Source organism: Bison bison, unplaced genomic scaffold, assembly GCF_000754665.1.
Source record: "Bison bison bison isolate TAMUID 2011002044 unplaced genomic scaffold, Bison_UMD1.0 scf7180017864373, whole genome shotgun sequence".
In the NCBI taxonomy this organism is placed as follows: Eukaryota; Metazoa; Chordata; class Mammalia; order Artiodactyla; family Bovidae; genus Bison; species Bison bison.
In genome coordinates this window covers 6,477,140-6,491,258 of record NW_011494945.1, presented here as the reverse complement: position 1 = coordinate 6,491,258, position 14,119 = coordinate 6,477,140, and the positions used below count along the sequence as shown (strand labels likewise).

Genomic DNA, 14,119 nt, shown 5'->3' with positions numbered 1-14,119 from the left:
CAGCTTTTTCACTCTCCTCTTTCACTTTCATCAAGAGGCTCTTTAGTTCTTCTTTGCTTTCTGCCATAAAGGTGGTGTCATTTACATACCTAAGGTTATTGATATTTTTCCTGGCAGCCTTGAGTCCAGCTTGTGCTTCATCCAGCCTGGCATTCCACATGATGTACTCTGCATATAAGTTAAATAAGCAAGGTTGACAATATACAGTAGTTCAGTGATTATTGATAAATGAATATGCTAATGTAATCTGCAGTGCTACCAAATAAAGGAACATTTTTATCACCCCAGAAATTTTCTTATATCTCTGCCAAGTTATTCCCTGCTCTCTCCCCACCTCCTAACAATGCAACTACTATTCTGATTTATTTTGCTTCAGATTAATTTTACCTGTCCTAGAACTTCATATAAATTGGATGATAGAAAATGTTCTTTTTGTGTCTGGTTCTTTGGTTTCACATACAGTTTTTTAGATTAATCCATGTTGTTACATGTATCAGTAGTTCATTCCTTTTATTGCTGTGTAGAATTTCATTATATAGATATGCCACAATTTGGTTATCCATTTTTCATTTGATGGATATTTGACCTTTTTTCCAGTTTGGAGGTGTTGTAAGTAAAGATACTTCAAACATTCTTGTACAAACTTTTTTGTGACCATATGTTTTAATTGCTCTTAGATAAAGATAAATTATAGTAGAATTACTGAACCACGGGATAGGTGTATTTTTATAAGAAACTATCAAAGTATTTTCCAAAATATTTTCTTCTAAAAGCTCTTAATTTTCATTTTGTTCTATGATCCATCTGGGATTAATTTTTGTATAGTGAGAAAAAATTATTCAAGGTTAAATTTTTTCCATGTGGATGCCCAATTGTCCCAGCACCATTTGTTAAAAGATTTCTTTTCTCCCATTAAATTGATTGGGCACCTTGGTCAACAAACAGTTGACAAAGATAGATCAAGTCTGTTTCTGGAACTCAGTATTTTCTAGGGATTTTCTATATACATAATCATGTCATCTATGAATAAATAAAGTTTTATTTTTCCCTTTTCAATTTTTATGGCTTTTGTTTTTTGTACTTTCTTGCACTGGTTATTGCGGCTAGTACAGTGTTAATTAGAAGTGGTAAAGACTGACATCCTTGTTTTGTTTCTGGTCATTGGGAGAAAGATGCTAGTCTTTCACTAGACTATTATCTCTAGGTTTTTCATAGTTATCCCTTATCAAACGTGGAAATTACTTTCTATTCTTAGTTTGCTGGAAACTTTTACTGTGAATGATTTTGCGATTTGCTTTTTATACATCTAGTGAAAGGGTCATATGATTTTTCTCATTTCTTCTGTTAACATGGTAAGTTACATTGTTTGATTTTCAAATGTTAACCAACATTGCATTCCTGATATAGGCCTCAATCGATCTTGATGTAGTATCATTTTTCTATATTGCTTGATTCAGCTTGCAAAGATTTCACTTAACAATTTTTGTGACTTCGTCCTTAAGCCATCTTCGTTTGTATTTTTCTCACAATGTCTCATTTTGGTATTATGATTTTGTTTGACCTCATAAAATTAGTTGGGAAGATTCCTTCTATTTTCTGAAAGACCTTGTATAAGAATAGTTTTATTTCCTCCTTAAATGTTTGATAGAGTTCAAATTTGATAGATGCTATCTGGGACTGAAGTTTTCTTTAAATATCTAGTGCTTAATTACAAGTTCAGTTTATTTATAACAGAGATTTGGCTACTCAGATTATCTGTTTTTCTTGTGTCTTTAGAGATGTTCCCTCTTGTATTCCTGATACTAGTAAATTGTATTTGTGCTCTTTTTAAAACTATCAACCTACATATCACTTTATAAATTTTATAGATTTTAAAAAATAAATCTTTATAAAAACTTTTATTTTCTATTTCATTGATTTCCACTTTATCTTTATTATTTCCTTCCTTCTACTAATGTAGGATTTAATTTGCTATTTTTTCCCTAGCTTTGGATGTTGGAAACTTAGATTATTGATTTTAAAACTTTATTATTCCTTTTTTTTTTTGTTGTTAGAGAGTTTATTCAGTTAAAGAACTGCTTTAGTCTTGGCTGCTTCCAGTTAATAGGATAAGAGGGCTGGGAAATGAAGATGAACTTTTTTAAATGGCCTGTGAAAAGACAGTGTTATATAATTACTAAGCAAAGAACCTCAAACTCAAGCTGTACTAAATATTCTAATTCTTATTGATAGATCTGAAAGTAAATTATAACTGCAATTTGAATAACTGAAGTTTTATTATTTCTTTTTAAATGTAATATATTGTGATTAAAAACTATCAAGTTCCCTCTAAACTGTGCTTTACCTGCATCCCAAAGATTTCGACATTTTGTATTTTCATTCTTTCAACCAAAAATATTTTTTAAGTTCCCTATTCCCTAGTGGTTTCTTCTTAGATTTTGCTGACTTCTCTTTCTCCAGGTATTTTTCCCCTTCTCTTTTTTAGTAGCTACTGTATAGGTTAAAGTTATGTATTCTTAATGTACTACAGTCTATCGTGAATTAGCATTAAAATATTTCACATGTAATACAAGATCCTACTACATAATGATTCCATTTGTCCCCCTTTGTGCTACAGTTTTCATACATTTTATTTCTATGTGTGTTATGTAGCTCACAATACATTGTTTCTGTTTCTCCTTTAAATAATCAATTTTCCTTTAAAGAAAATTAAGAAATAAGAAGTAATATATATTTATCCACATTTTTACTATTTCTAGTGCTTTTTAAAGTATGCTGGGAATTCTCTTAGCATGTATTTGTTTGGAAAAGGCTTTATTTCACCACCATTGTTGAAGGATAGTTTCACTGGGTATAAAATTCTAGTTGATTTTTTTTTTCCCCCCAAGATTTATTTACTTTTGGCTGTGCTGGGTCTTCATTGCTGTGCACGGCCTTTCTCTGGTTGTGGAGAGTGGGGACTACTCTAGTTGTAGTTTGTGGGCTTCTCATTGCGATAATTTCTCTTGTTGCAGAGCTCAGGCTCTAGGGTTCACAGGCTTCAGTAGTTGCAGTGCATGGGCTTAGAAGTTGTGACTCTTGAGCTGTAGAGCGCTGGCTTAGTAGTTGTGGTGCATGGACTTAGTTGCTCTGTGACATATGGAATCTTCCTAGACTAGGGACTGAACTCACGTCTCCTGTATTGGCAGGCAGATCCTCAACCACTGGACCACCAGAGAGGCCTGATTTCATAGTTTCTAATGAGAATTGTTATCTTCATTCCTCTGTGTATAGTGTGTTATTTCTTAGGCTGTTTTTTCCCTTTTATCACTGGTTTTCAACCATTTGATAATATGCCCAAATGTGGTTTTCTTTGTATTCATTCTGCTTGGGTTATTTTTTGTTTGTTCATTTTAGATTCTTGAATCTGTCAGTTAATATTTTTCATCAGAATTGGAACATTTTTAGGTATTAGCCTTCAAATAATTATTCTTGTCTGACTTCTCTCTCTTCTCCTTCTGTAACTCCAATAGAATGTTAGACCACAGGTCACCAAAACTCTATTTATTTGTTGTTTCAGTTTTTTTATTTTTAATAAACTATTTTTTAGAGCAGTTTTAAGTTTATAGAAGATTTGTCAGATAATACTGAAAATTCTCATATACTTCTTGCCCCCTCACAGTTGCCCCTGTCATTAACATCTTGCATTAGTGTGGTAATAAATACCATTATAAGACAATGCATAGGTATGCATATATATGTGTAGAGCTTCCTTGGTGGCTCAGCAATAAAGAATCTACCTGCCAGTGCAGAAGACACAAGTTCAATCCCTAGATCAGGAAGATCCCCTGGAGAAGGAAATGGCAATTCATTCCAGTATTCTTACCTAGGAAATCCCATGGACAGAGTGGCCTGGCAGTCTTTATACAGTCCATGGTGTCGCAGAGTTGGACACAACTTAGCAACTCAACACCAGTAAATATATATGTATAACTTTCCTTTTCTTCAAGTTCTCTGTATGCTTTAGTCCTTTGATAGCTGCTTTTCTATGTTATAGTTAGAGAGAGGGTAAGTCAATAAGTAGGTTTGATCACCTTGTGATAACACCTTGTTTATTTACTATGTTTCACTGATGATGTTTTCCATAGTAGAAATGTTATATAAAGATACATAGAAGATTTTGTTCCATTGATCTAATATATTTTTTTGCACAGTTTCTTTGTTTTTGAAAAGGATTTTATTTTCTCTTGTTTTTTTTTTTTTTGCTTTCAAAGTACCTAAAGTATGTGCATGTTTGTTATGTGTTTCTTATGACAATTTATGTTGTGCTTTGAATTCTCAGAAATTGTATTATTCTTGAGCAATCGGCTTCACTTGCCAAACTTAGGTTTTGTTTTTTTCTTTTCCAGGCCCAGCTTCAAAGGGAAAAAGAACAGGATCATATGAAGCTTCATGCAAAACTTGCAAAGCTTGATGTCTTAGAAAAAGAATGTTTTAAGCTTACAACAACTCAGAAAACTGCTGAGGTAAGCTTCAACTTATTTCTTTGAAGTGGTGATACCAGGAATAAATCTTTAATGTTGTGTGTAATTACCCTGTATATGAATATGCAATAAAATTAGATTTGTAAAACTTCATTAATAGCTTTTAGTAATCCAGATATGAGTTATTGCTTATAGACCACAGCATAAATGAGTTTGCTTTTTGATGTGAAATTGTAGTTTACCTTCTTCTGCAGTGGTAGAATATTTTCGTTTGTTAGGTGATTTACCTAAAGGATATTGAAAAGGTAGCCTTTCACCACTTGCAAGTAAGTTATGCCTTTTCTAGATCCTATCCTGAAATGCCCTCTCTTTTTCCAAGTGAATCCTATCCATTTTGTAGGATTCTCCTATTTCTGCTTCCTCTATGAAGCCTTCCTTGAGGTTTTGAACACTCAGGAAGTTCTCCCTTTGAGGTAGTACTGTCTTCCTATTCCAAACTATACCATGGATATACAATGAAATACTTTTGTGTATAAGGTTATACATATATATTCATGACCTGGGTCAAATCATATTGTTTCATATATATTAGTCTTGTTTCCCTGGTGGCTTAGATGGTAAAGAGTCTGCCTACAGTGCAATCCCTGGGTCAGGAAGATCCCCTGGAGAAGGAAATGGCAACCCACTCCGGTATTCTTACCTGGAAAATCCCATGGACAGGGGAGCATGGCAGGCTACAGTCCATGGGGTCACAAAGAGTCAGACATGACTGAGCGATTTCACTTTCACTTTTCCCTAAGTACAGCATAGTCTTTTATTCTAAGTCGTCTATATTTTGAATGAAACATTGAGACCCAAGACTATACTGTTTGACCTTCTAGACCTTTAAAACCTCCCAAATTTTCAGTATTATGATTTTGTTAATGAACATTAATAGAGCCTATGCATATAAATTCTTTGCTTCTCCTTTGTCTTTCTTAAATAAAGTAGGTAAAGAATCATATGAAGAAAGCCAAGGAAAACTTAGTATCTTTTGCCATTCCGTTTTCTTATTTTCTGCTTTAATTTACCAAACTATTAAGAATCAAGACCCTGAGGGCTCTATTTGTTTGGAAAAGGAATAAAAGATATTTAGCTCTAGTTTTTGTATAATAATCTTGGTTTTTCAATTCTTTTGTAGGACAAGATTAAACATTTAGAGGAAAAACTAAAGGAAGAAGAACATCAGCGTAAGCTTTTTCAAGATAAAGCTTCTCAGGTAAACAGAACACTGTATCATCTGGCACTTTAAAATCACATATGTTTTATTATACTTTATTAACTGAAGCCTTACTCTAGACTCTAATTTATGCTTCCTAACTTATCAGTTTTGTCTCTTTTTGCTGTAATAATGAAATTTCAATAAGTCAGCAAGTATATTCATAGACTTGGATGTATTGCCAAAGATCTTTTGGTCTTTTGAAATTCTGAGAAACATGCATATATTCTCAGTTGAAAGAACTCATGCTATCAATTGTTTTCAGTTTGAGATATATAAAATAACTCATTCTGTTATAAACAGAAAATGATTGTAATTACCAGTAGACTTGGTGACTTTAACACAAAAAAATAAATTTTTGGATTTTCTTTTCTTCTTCAAAAAAACATTTTTATCTTTATTAACTGATATATGATCCCTCATTATAATGTTTCTGAAGAAAAAGAAATTTGTTAAAAGTCAAGTAATAGTAAGGGTTTTTTTTTCACTATTATAGCTTCAGACTGGACTTGAAATCAGTAGAATTTTAATGTCTTCAGTAACAAATCCAAGGCACTTCAAGGAAAAGAAGAAATCTTCAAAGGTATGCAAATACTTTATTCTTATTTCTAGTGCTTATTTCTTCATCCTTTTAGTAATTATACCTGTGCATTTTTTAAAAAGAATTTGAAGATATTTATAATATAAGACATGAAATAATTCTATGAAATGGACCTAAAAACATAAGTCAAGTAATGATGATTTGGGGTGTGAGGACAGAAAATTCAATAAAACCTAGGTTAAAGTAGCAGCATTTGAGCACAAAACCTAGCTCTGAGTTTGCTTGACATCCAAAGCAAAAAGGAACATATAATGGGCAATACATCTAAATTTGTGAAATAACAATAAGCATTCTAATTTTTCTAGAAAGGCAAACATATTGCTAGTACTAAACTGTTAAAGAAATGCATTTTGGATACTTTTTAAAAGAAGCACTAAACAGTACAATAGATACAGCACAATAGATTCTGGAAGCAGTTTTATATAATGCATGCACAATAAAAAGACAAGATATACTATTAAATTATATTGTATTATAAATTATAATATTAAATTAAATTATAGTCATTTCTCTAGAGAAATTCTTTATTTCTTTATACTAATATCCTTTGGACTTGCCTAAAGATTGGGGAATGAGTACTTTATAGCTTTACCAATAATAATTTGTTTTGTTAAATTGATGTTTTGGATTTATTATATTAAACTTTTTTATTTATAATGGTAAAGAAAATGTTAGTCCCTTTTAATCTTATGATTCTGAAATTATAGTTTTGATGACCATTATTACTATTTATTCAATATGCATGTAGTGTTTTTATGTGCTATTTGCTGTACGAACCAAGCATGCTATTTGTGAATTCTGGCCACTGCCATAGGTTCACCCTGTGGATACAATAATGGAGGAAACATTATACTTAACTTTAGCTAGTTGTTTATTCCATAAATAAGAATTCAGTAGTTTGGATGCATTTTTCACAGATTTTTTTCTTTCAAAGAATTTGCAAACTATAGTAATGAATATTTTCCCAATGCTGTTTATATTTTTTTAGTTTATTTCCTTCCTTAAGTATGTTTTGTGTCTTATCTCCACAATAAGATTAGAAGCTGCAAAGCTAAATAGAGAATCACTATAAGTAATTTATACAAGTGGAAAAATACTGATTTATTTCTGTAGTTATGTTTTATGACATCCTTTGAAGAGCTGGTGGAAAAGATTTTTTAATAAGGTACAGGGAAAAACAAAGTAAAAGAAATGAAGGAAAGAAAAGGTAGCTCCTGGAAGAAAAGAAAAAATAATTGACAGCAAAAACCACTTTATAAAAGCAGTTAGCTTAAGTTCCAAGTTCATAGATCTGTAAGTAATAATGCTTCCTTTTAAAGGTAACAGGAGCACTAATGTTGCTGAAGGTAGTATCTGGGTTTTTTTAAGAGACCTCTGTGAGATTGCTGCTTGTCTCACTGACACTTACTCCATATTGAGTTGAATGAACTATGTCCAGGATATGGAGTAAGTGTCAGTGAGACAAGCAGGAATCTCACAAAGGTCTCTTAAAAAACAAACAAAAAAACCCCAGATACTAGTACCTTTAGGTATTGAAAGGACTTCCCTGGTGGCTCAGACAGTAAAGCATCTGTCTAGAATGCGGGAGACCCGGGTTCGAGCCCTGGGTTGGGAAGATTCCAGGAGAAGATGGAGAGGGAAATGGCAATCCACTCCAGTACTATTGCCTGGAAAATCCCATGGACAGAGGGGCCTGGTAGGCTACAGTCTATGGGGTCACAAAGAGTCGGACACGACTGAGTGATTTCACTTCACAGGTATTAAAAAGATAACACAGGAATTTACAGAGAAGCAGATAAAAATACAAATATAAGACAGAGTGTACTAAAAATTTAATAAAGGTATAAACAAAGTATTCTGGTGCTGTACACATAAAGAATATGTGAAAAGATCACACAAGAAGTAGTAAAGGCAGACTTGGAAAATGAGTAAGTATTGATAGAGATGAGGCGAGGTGTGTCACAGTCTGAGAGTATAGTTGATTTTTACATGAAACTGTAAATAATTGTCCAGTACTAGTACCATATGATGGAGAAGGAAATGGCAACCCACTCCAGTGTTCTTGCCTGGAGAATCCCGGGGGCGGGGGAGCCTAGTGGGCTGCCGTCTATGGGGTCGCACAGAGTCGGACACGACTGAAGCGACTTAGCAGCAGTAGCAGCAGTACCATGTGAGACTTGAAACTATAGCTTGAAGTGAGATTATGACTGATCTTCAATGCCATGTTAAGAATTTGAACTTTTGTTCTATAAATCATTGCGAACCATTGAAGGCTTATAGAGACATGATTAGAGCTATACTTCTAGATAATGACCAACAACAGCATAAGGTGAACTTGGAAGTAAAGAATCAGACTGTTTGCATATTGTAAGCAAGATAATAGAAGCCTGTCCTGTGAGGTTTTCACTATTCTTTTGAAAGGATAGATGTAATTATCAGTCAGAAATCTCATTCAGTATAGTGACTGAAAAAAATTACATTTCTTTTGTTCTAATTTAACTGCTTAAAATAGACTTTGATCAAACCATCATTTTCTATTACATGAAATTATCATTCCTAAGGTACAGAGCTTGAATGATTGTCCAGAATCACCAAGAAAATCTGAGTGAATAAGAACTGACTCACAAACTTGTGATATCTCTACCTCTAAGCAACTTAATTTTTTTAATTTAAAAAAATTAATGTTTATGATAGTTAAGATATCTAAATTTTCCTTTAGAATTGGGAATATTTTGTTTTCTTTTTATTATGGAATATCCTCATCTTATTGATTATTCTCTTGCTAAAGTGTTAAATTGAGTGACCAAGTCACCCCAGTTTGCCTATGACTTAACTGGTTTTAGTACTAAAGATCCTGTATCATGGGCAGATTGAGACAATTGGTCAGCCTAGTTCAATCCATCTAACAAAAATAGTAAAATCATTTACTTTTAAGAATGTAGCTTAGCAGTGTCTTTTTAAAAATGATTCACAGAGGAGTACATATTGGTTTGGCCAAAGAGTTTGTTTGGGTTTTTCCATAAAATGTTACTGAAAAACCTGAACAAACTTTTTGGCCAACCTAATATAACAAAAAATGTCTGCTCGAAGGATAATAATGACATTAACACTGGAGTACTTGCCACACAGCTTAAGAAATAGAGCATTACCAGCACTGTTAAGGCCCAGTGTGTACCTTTCTTAAATTGTATTCCCTCCATCCAAGGAGTAACCACAATTCTGATTTTGTTTTTATCATTCTCCTGGTTTTAAAAAAAAAATTGCTTTGCCAAATAAGTATTTATAAGAAATATATTTGTTGGGTTTACACTTGAACTTTATATAATGGACTTACTGTATTTGTGTTCTTCAGCAGCTTTCTTTTTCCACTCAACATTAAGTTTATGAGATTCTTCCAATTGATGCATATATGAATGGTTCATTGCTTTTTATTGCTAAAAATTTCTTTTTCCCTTCTCCTTTCAGTGATCATTTGGTTTGTTTCTCACTTTTTGTTATTATAAACAACACTGTTATGAACATTCTTGTACATGCCTCGTGGTGTAAGTGTTCAGGAGTTTCTCTGAGATACTGGGCCATAAGTGTCATGCACCTTAGCTTTATAAGATATTGTTATAAGACCAGTTTATGTTCCAATCAGCAATTACCATTGTTCCATATCCTAACCATGTGTCTTTTTTTGTTTTTTGTTTTTCACTTTTTATTTTGAAAAATTATAGATTAGAGGTGATAAAAAAAAATATAAAGGGAGGTACAGTGTACCTTTCGGAGAAGGCAATGGCAACCCACTCAGTACCCTTGCCTGGAAAATCCCATGGACGGAGGAGCCTAGTGGGCTGCAGTCCATGGGGTCTCGAAGAGTTGGACACGACTGAGTGACTTCACTTTCACTTTTCACTTTCATGCATTGGAGAAGGAAATGGCAACCTACTCTAGTGTTCTTTCCTGGAGAATCCCAGGGACAGCAGAGCCTGGTGGGCTGCTGTCCATGGGGTCTCACAGAGTTGGACATGACTGAAGAGACTTAGCAGCAGCAGCAGCAGCATATATCTTTAACAAGCTTCCCCCAATGGTAATATCTTTCATAAATATAATAAAGTCCAGGAAATTGAAATTGGTACAATACACAGAGCTTATGGAGATTTCAACAGTTTTTTGTTCACTTAGTTGTGTGTGTATATACATATTTGTGTCATCATATACAGTTTTATCACATGTGTAGATTCTTGTAACCATCACCACTATGAAGATACAGAACTATTCCACTACTATAAGGTTCCCTCATGTTATCCCTTTATAGTTACACATCATCCTCCCTAACCCTTAGCAATTTATAATCTGTTTACCATCTCTATGATTTTATTTCAGGAATGTTATATAAAGTAATCATATAGTATATAACCTTTTGAGAGGCTTGTTTCATTCAGCCAATCCATCTAAGTATTGATGCATTTTTAAAAGTTTCTGTGTAGTATTCCATGCTAGGGATGTACCACATCCATTTACCTGATGTTGAACCATTTACCTGATGAAGGAGATTTGGGTTGTTTTCAGTTTTGTTGTTGTTGTTTAGTTGCTAAGTTGTGTCCCACTCTTTTGCAACCCCATGGACTATATAGCCCACCAGGTTCCTCCTCTGTCCATGGGATTTCAGTTTTAGGCACCCCACTCCAGTACTCTTGCCTGGAAAATCCCATGGACAGAGGAGCCTGGTGAGCTGCAGTCCATGGGGTCGCTAAGAGTCGGACATGACTGAGTGACTTCACTTTCACTTTTCACATTCATGCATTGGAGAAGGAAATGGCAACCCACTCCAGTGTTCTTGCCTGGAGAATCCCAGGGACGGGGGAGCCTGGTGGGCTGCCGTCTATGGGGTCGTACAGAGTCGGACACGACTGAAGCAACTTAGCAGCAGCAGTAGTAGTTTAGCCGTTAAGTCGTGTCTAACTCTTGCGACCCCATGGACTATAGCCCTCCAGGTTCCTCTGTCCGTGGGATTCTCCAGGCAAGAATTCTGGGGTGGGTTGCCATTTCCTTCTCCAGGGGATCTTCCCAACCCAGGGATTGAACTGGATCTCCTGCACTGCAGGCAGCTTCTTTATTGACAGAGCTACAAAGGAAGCTGCCTCAGTTTTAGGCTATCACAAATAAAGCAGTTATAAACTTTGTGTACAGGTTTTTGTGTGAACATATTTTTCATTTTCCTGGGGTAAATATCTAAAAGTGAAATCTCTGAATCATATGATAGCTATCAATAAATATTTAATTTTACAAGAAACTTCCAAACTGTCTGCCAAAGTGGCTGCATTATTTTGTGTGTATGAGCAATCTGGCTTCTCCATTTCCTCGTTAGCATTTGGTGTTGTCACATTTTTTTTTTAACCATTCTAACAGGTTATAGTGATATTTCTTTGTAACTTGCATATCTTAATGTGTAATAGTGTTAATTTGATAAATGTCTTTTAAAATATTTTTTGTTTACTTTTTTCCTTGTCAATATTTAGAAAATTAAATGTTTAAAGAGAAGACCACCTCAGCAAATTTGTTCAAAATTTGAAACACTGCCTATTATGGCTGAGAAGGTGAGAAGGGAAAAATGAGGATACTTGTTCAGATAAATTCATGCTTTGGTATAAGTGCTATTTAAATGCCATCAGTTATTTCAAATCGTTCTCAGCTATTTCTTTTCCCCCAAAGTCTGCCAGTGCAAGCCATTCTGCAAATGCAAGTACACATAGCCTCCAAACAGTGCAACATTCTGGGCCACATATCCTTCAGAAACCGGCTGAAGTTACTGAGCTTAGATGTCTCTACAAGCCTTCTAGAACAACTTCTCAATGTAAAGCTGTACCTTCTGACTCAGAAAAGTCCATTTCTATTTGCCACAATTTGTCTGAACTTTTGATGGCAATGCAAGATGAGCTGGACCAAATGACTATGTAAGTATTTATCACAAGAAGTAGCAAGACAAATTTAGGTATCTTTTTTTCTTCTCAGTCTTTCAAACAATGTCGCTTACAAATTCGTAAAAACCTTACTTAGCCTTTTGAACTTATTTTGATCTGAAGATTACTACTTTTTTCTATTTAAAGTGTTTCTGTATTCCCAAGATCTGAACTGATAGACAAATATTTCTGTCATTCTAACAAATGGGGTCTGGTGACCTTAAATTATAATTCACAAATGCTTTTCTAAGATGCTCCTTCTGCTGTTTATAATCTTTTCAGTTAAGTGAATGATTTCATTAGACAAATAGGAATGCAATTTCTTATTTTCCATTCTGGCTTGTCTGCATTGCATGTTTGAAGCATCCATATGCTTCAAAGATTCTGTATGGGATACATATTTTAAGCTTCAAGTTTAAATATCTTTTCAACAAATATTCCAGAAAATATGTGACTTGGGTGGCCAATCAGTTGAACTAAGACCTCTGTAGAAGATATAACTAGTTCTATTAGCAGTAGTTTTTTTGAGCAGGCATTCACGAAATCTAGGAATTTCTCAAGCAAATACTTCTATAGCTGGAATTCTTCCAAAGATTCTACATTAAGAATTCCAAACTTGGAATGAAAAAGAGTCCCTTAATGCCTCTAGCTAAGGACATCAGAATATTTTACTACATTTAACTATGAACACTAAGAATTCAGACATTTTTTAAGATTCTTTGAGATCCTAAGTCTGAGATATTTCTAAATATATCTAATCTCAAATCATAAGAGCCTATTTATAATGAGCATAGATTTAATTTGATAACTCTACAAAAAGAAGCTGTCTTTGAAGGTTAATATTTAACTCTGATTAAAGTTTATGATTGAGCAGAATATTGCTTAATTGTGACAAAGATTAATATATAGTTTATATATATATATTTTATATATATATATATATATAGTTTGTATACTATAAACTGTAATAGTGCTTGATACTTGCTTTTCTTTCAAAGGGGGTACCAAGACCTGCTGAATCAAATGAAAGAAACTGAAAGCCAATCCGTCTGTGAAGATATAGAATGTGAACTAGAGCGTTTAGTCAAGAAAATGGAAATTAAAGGAGAACAAATTTCCAAACTAATGCAGCATCAAGAAAGCGTAAGAAAGTTTTAGTAAAAAATTTTAATAAAAAGATAATAGATCTGGATTCAATGTTACGTTTCTCTAGACCTTCCAAATTTGAGGCCTGTATGTGTGGCTTAGTGAAAAGATGATAGATAGGAGTCACTTAGACTTATGATAAAATAGAGTCATCTGTACATTGAAATAACATGGTCTGCTGCATAATTCTTAATATAATATAAAGAAAAGAGAACAAAGAAATTTAGTTATAGGGAATTCTCTGGCCGTCCAGTTGGTTAGAGCTCTATGCTTTCATTGCTGGGGCCCAGGTTCAGTCCTTGGTCGGGGAACTAAGATCCTACAAGCCACACGGCACAGCCAAAGGGAGAAAAAACAGAGAAAGTTTAATTATGTATTCAGAAGTAACTTTGGGAAAATTAAGAGGTAGGCTAAATTTGCTTTACATCTCTCCCAGCTGTCCATTTAGCATTCTTTCCTCTTATCCCTCTCTTTCCTAATGCCTTACTGAAGCCCCTTATGTCAACAGGTGTCTAAAGCATACCCCATCTCTAAAACCACTATTTCCATTTTCTCAGAACAAGCCATGCTGTGTTGCATTCCTTGGGAACCTATGCTTAGCTCACTCTAGTGGAGGTGATGAGGAGGACTCTATCCTTGTGTATAAATTCGTAGTAACTAAGAATGGCATAATAGTCTTAATATTTTGACAAAAAAAATCATGGAA

General features: G+C 34.0%; 1 protein-coding gene across 3 annotated transcripts in view; it reads left to right on the top strand.

The window, feature by feature from the left end:
• CEP57L1 (centrosomal protein 57kDa-like 1) overlaps nt 1-14,119 on the top strand; it is an 85,791-nt gene that overhangs the window by 68,316 nt on the left and 3,356 nt on the right. For 2 of the 3 annotated variants that reach the window (XM_010856633.1, XM_010856632.1), the window contains exons 5-10: nt 4,389-4,505; nt 5,644-5,721; nt 6,218-6,304; nt 11,827-11,904; nt 12,020-12,261; nt 13,266-13,410. In XM_010856633.1, coding sequence (XP_010854935.1) covers nt 4,389-4,505; nt 5,644-5,721; nt 6,218-6,304; nt 11,827-11,904; nt 12,020-12,261; nt 13,266-13,410 — 747 coding nt within the window. The remainder of the gene's footprint in view (nt 1-4,388; nt 4,506-5,643; nt 5,722-6,217; nt 6,305-11,826; nt 11,905-12,019; nt 12,262-13,265; nt 13,411-14,119) is intronic. The other variant, XM_010856634.1, reaches the window with a different exon arrangement.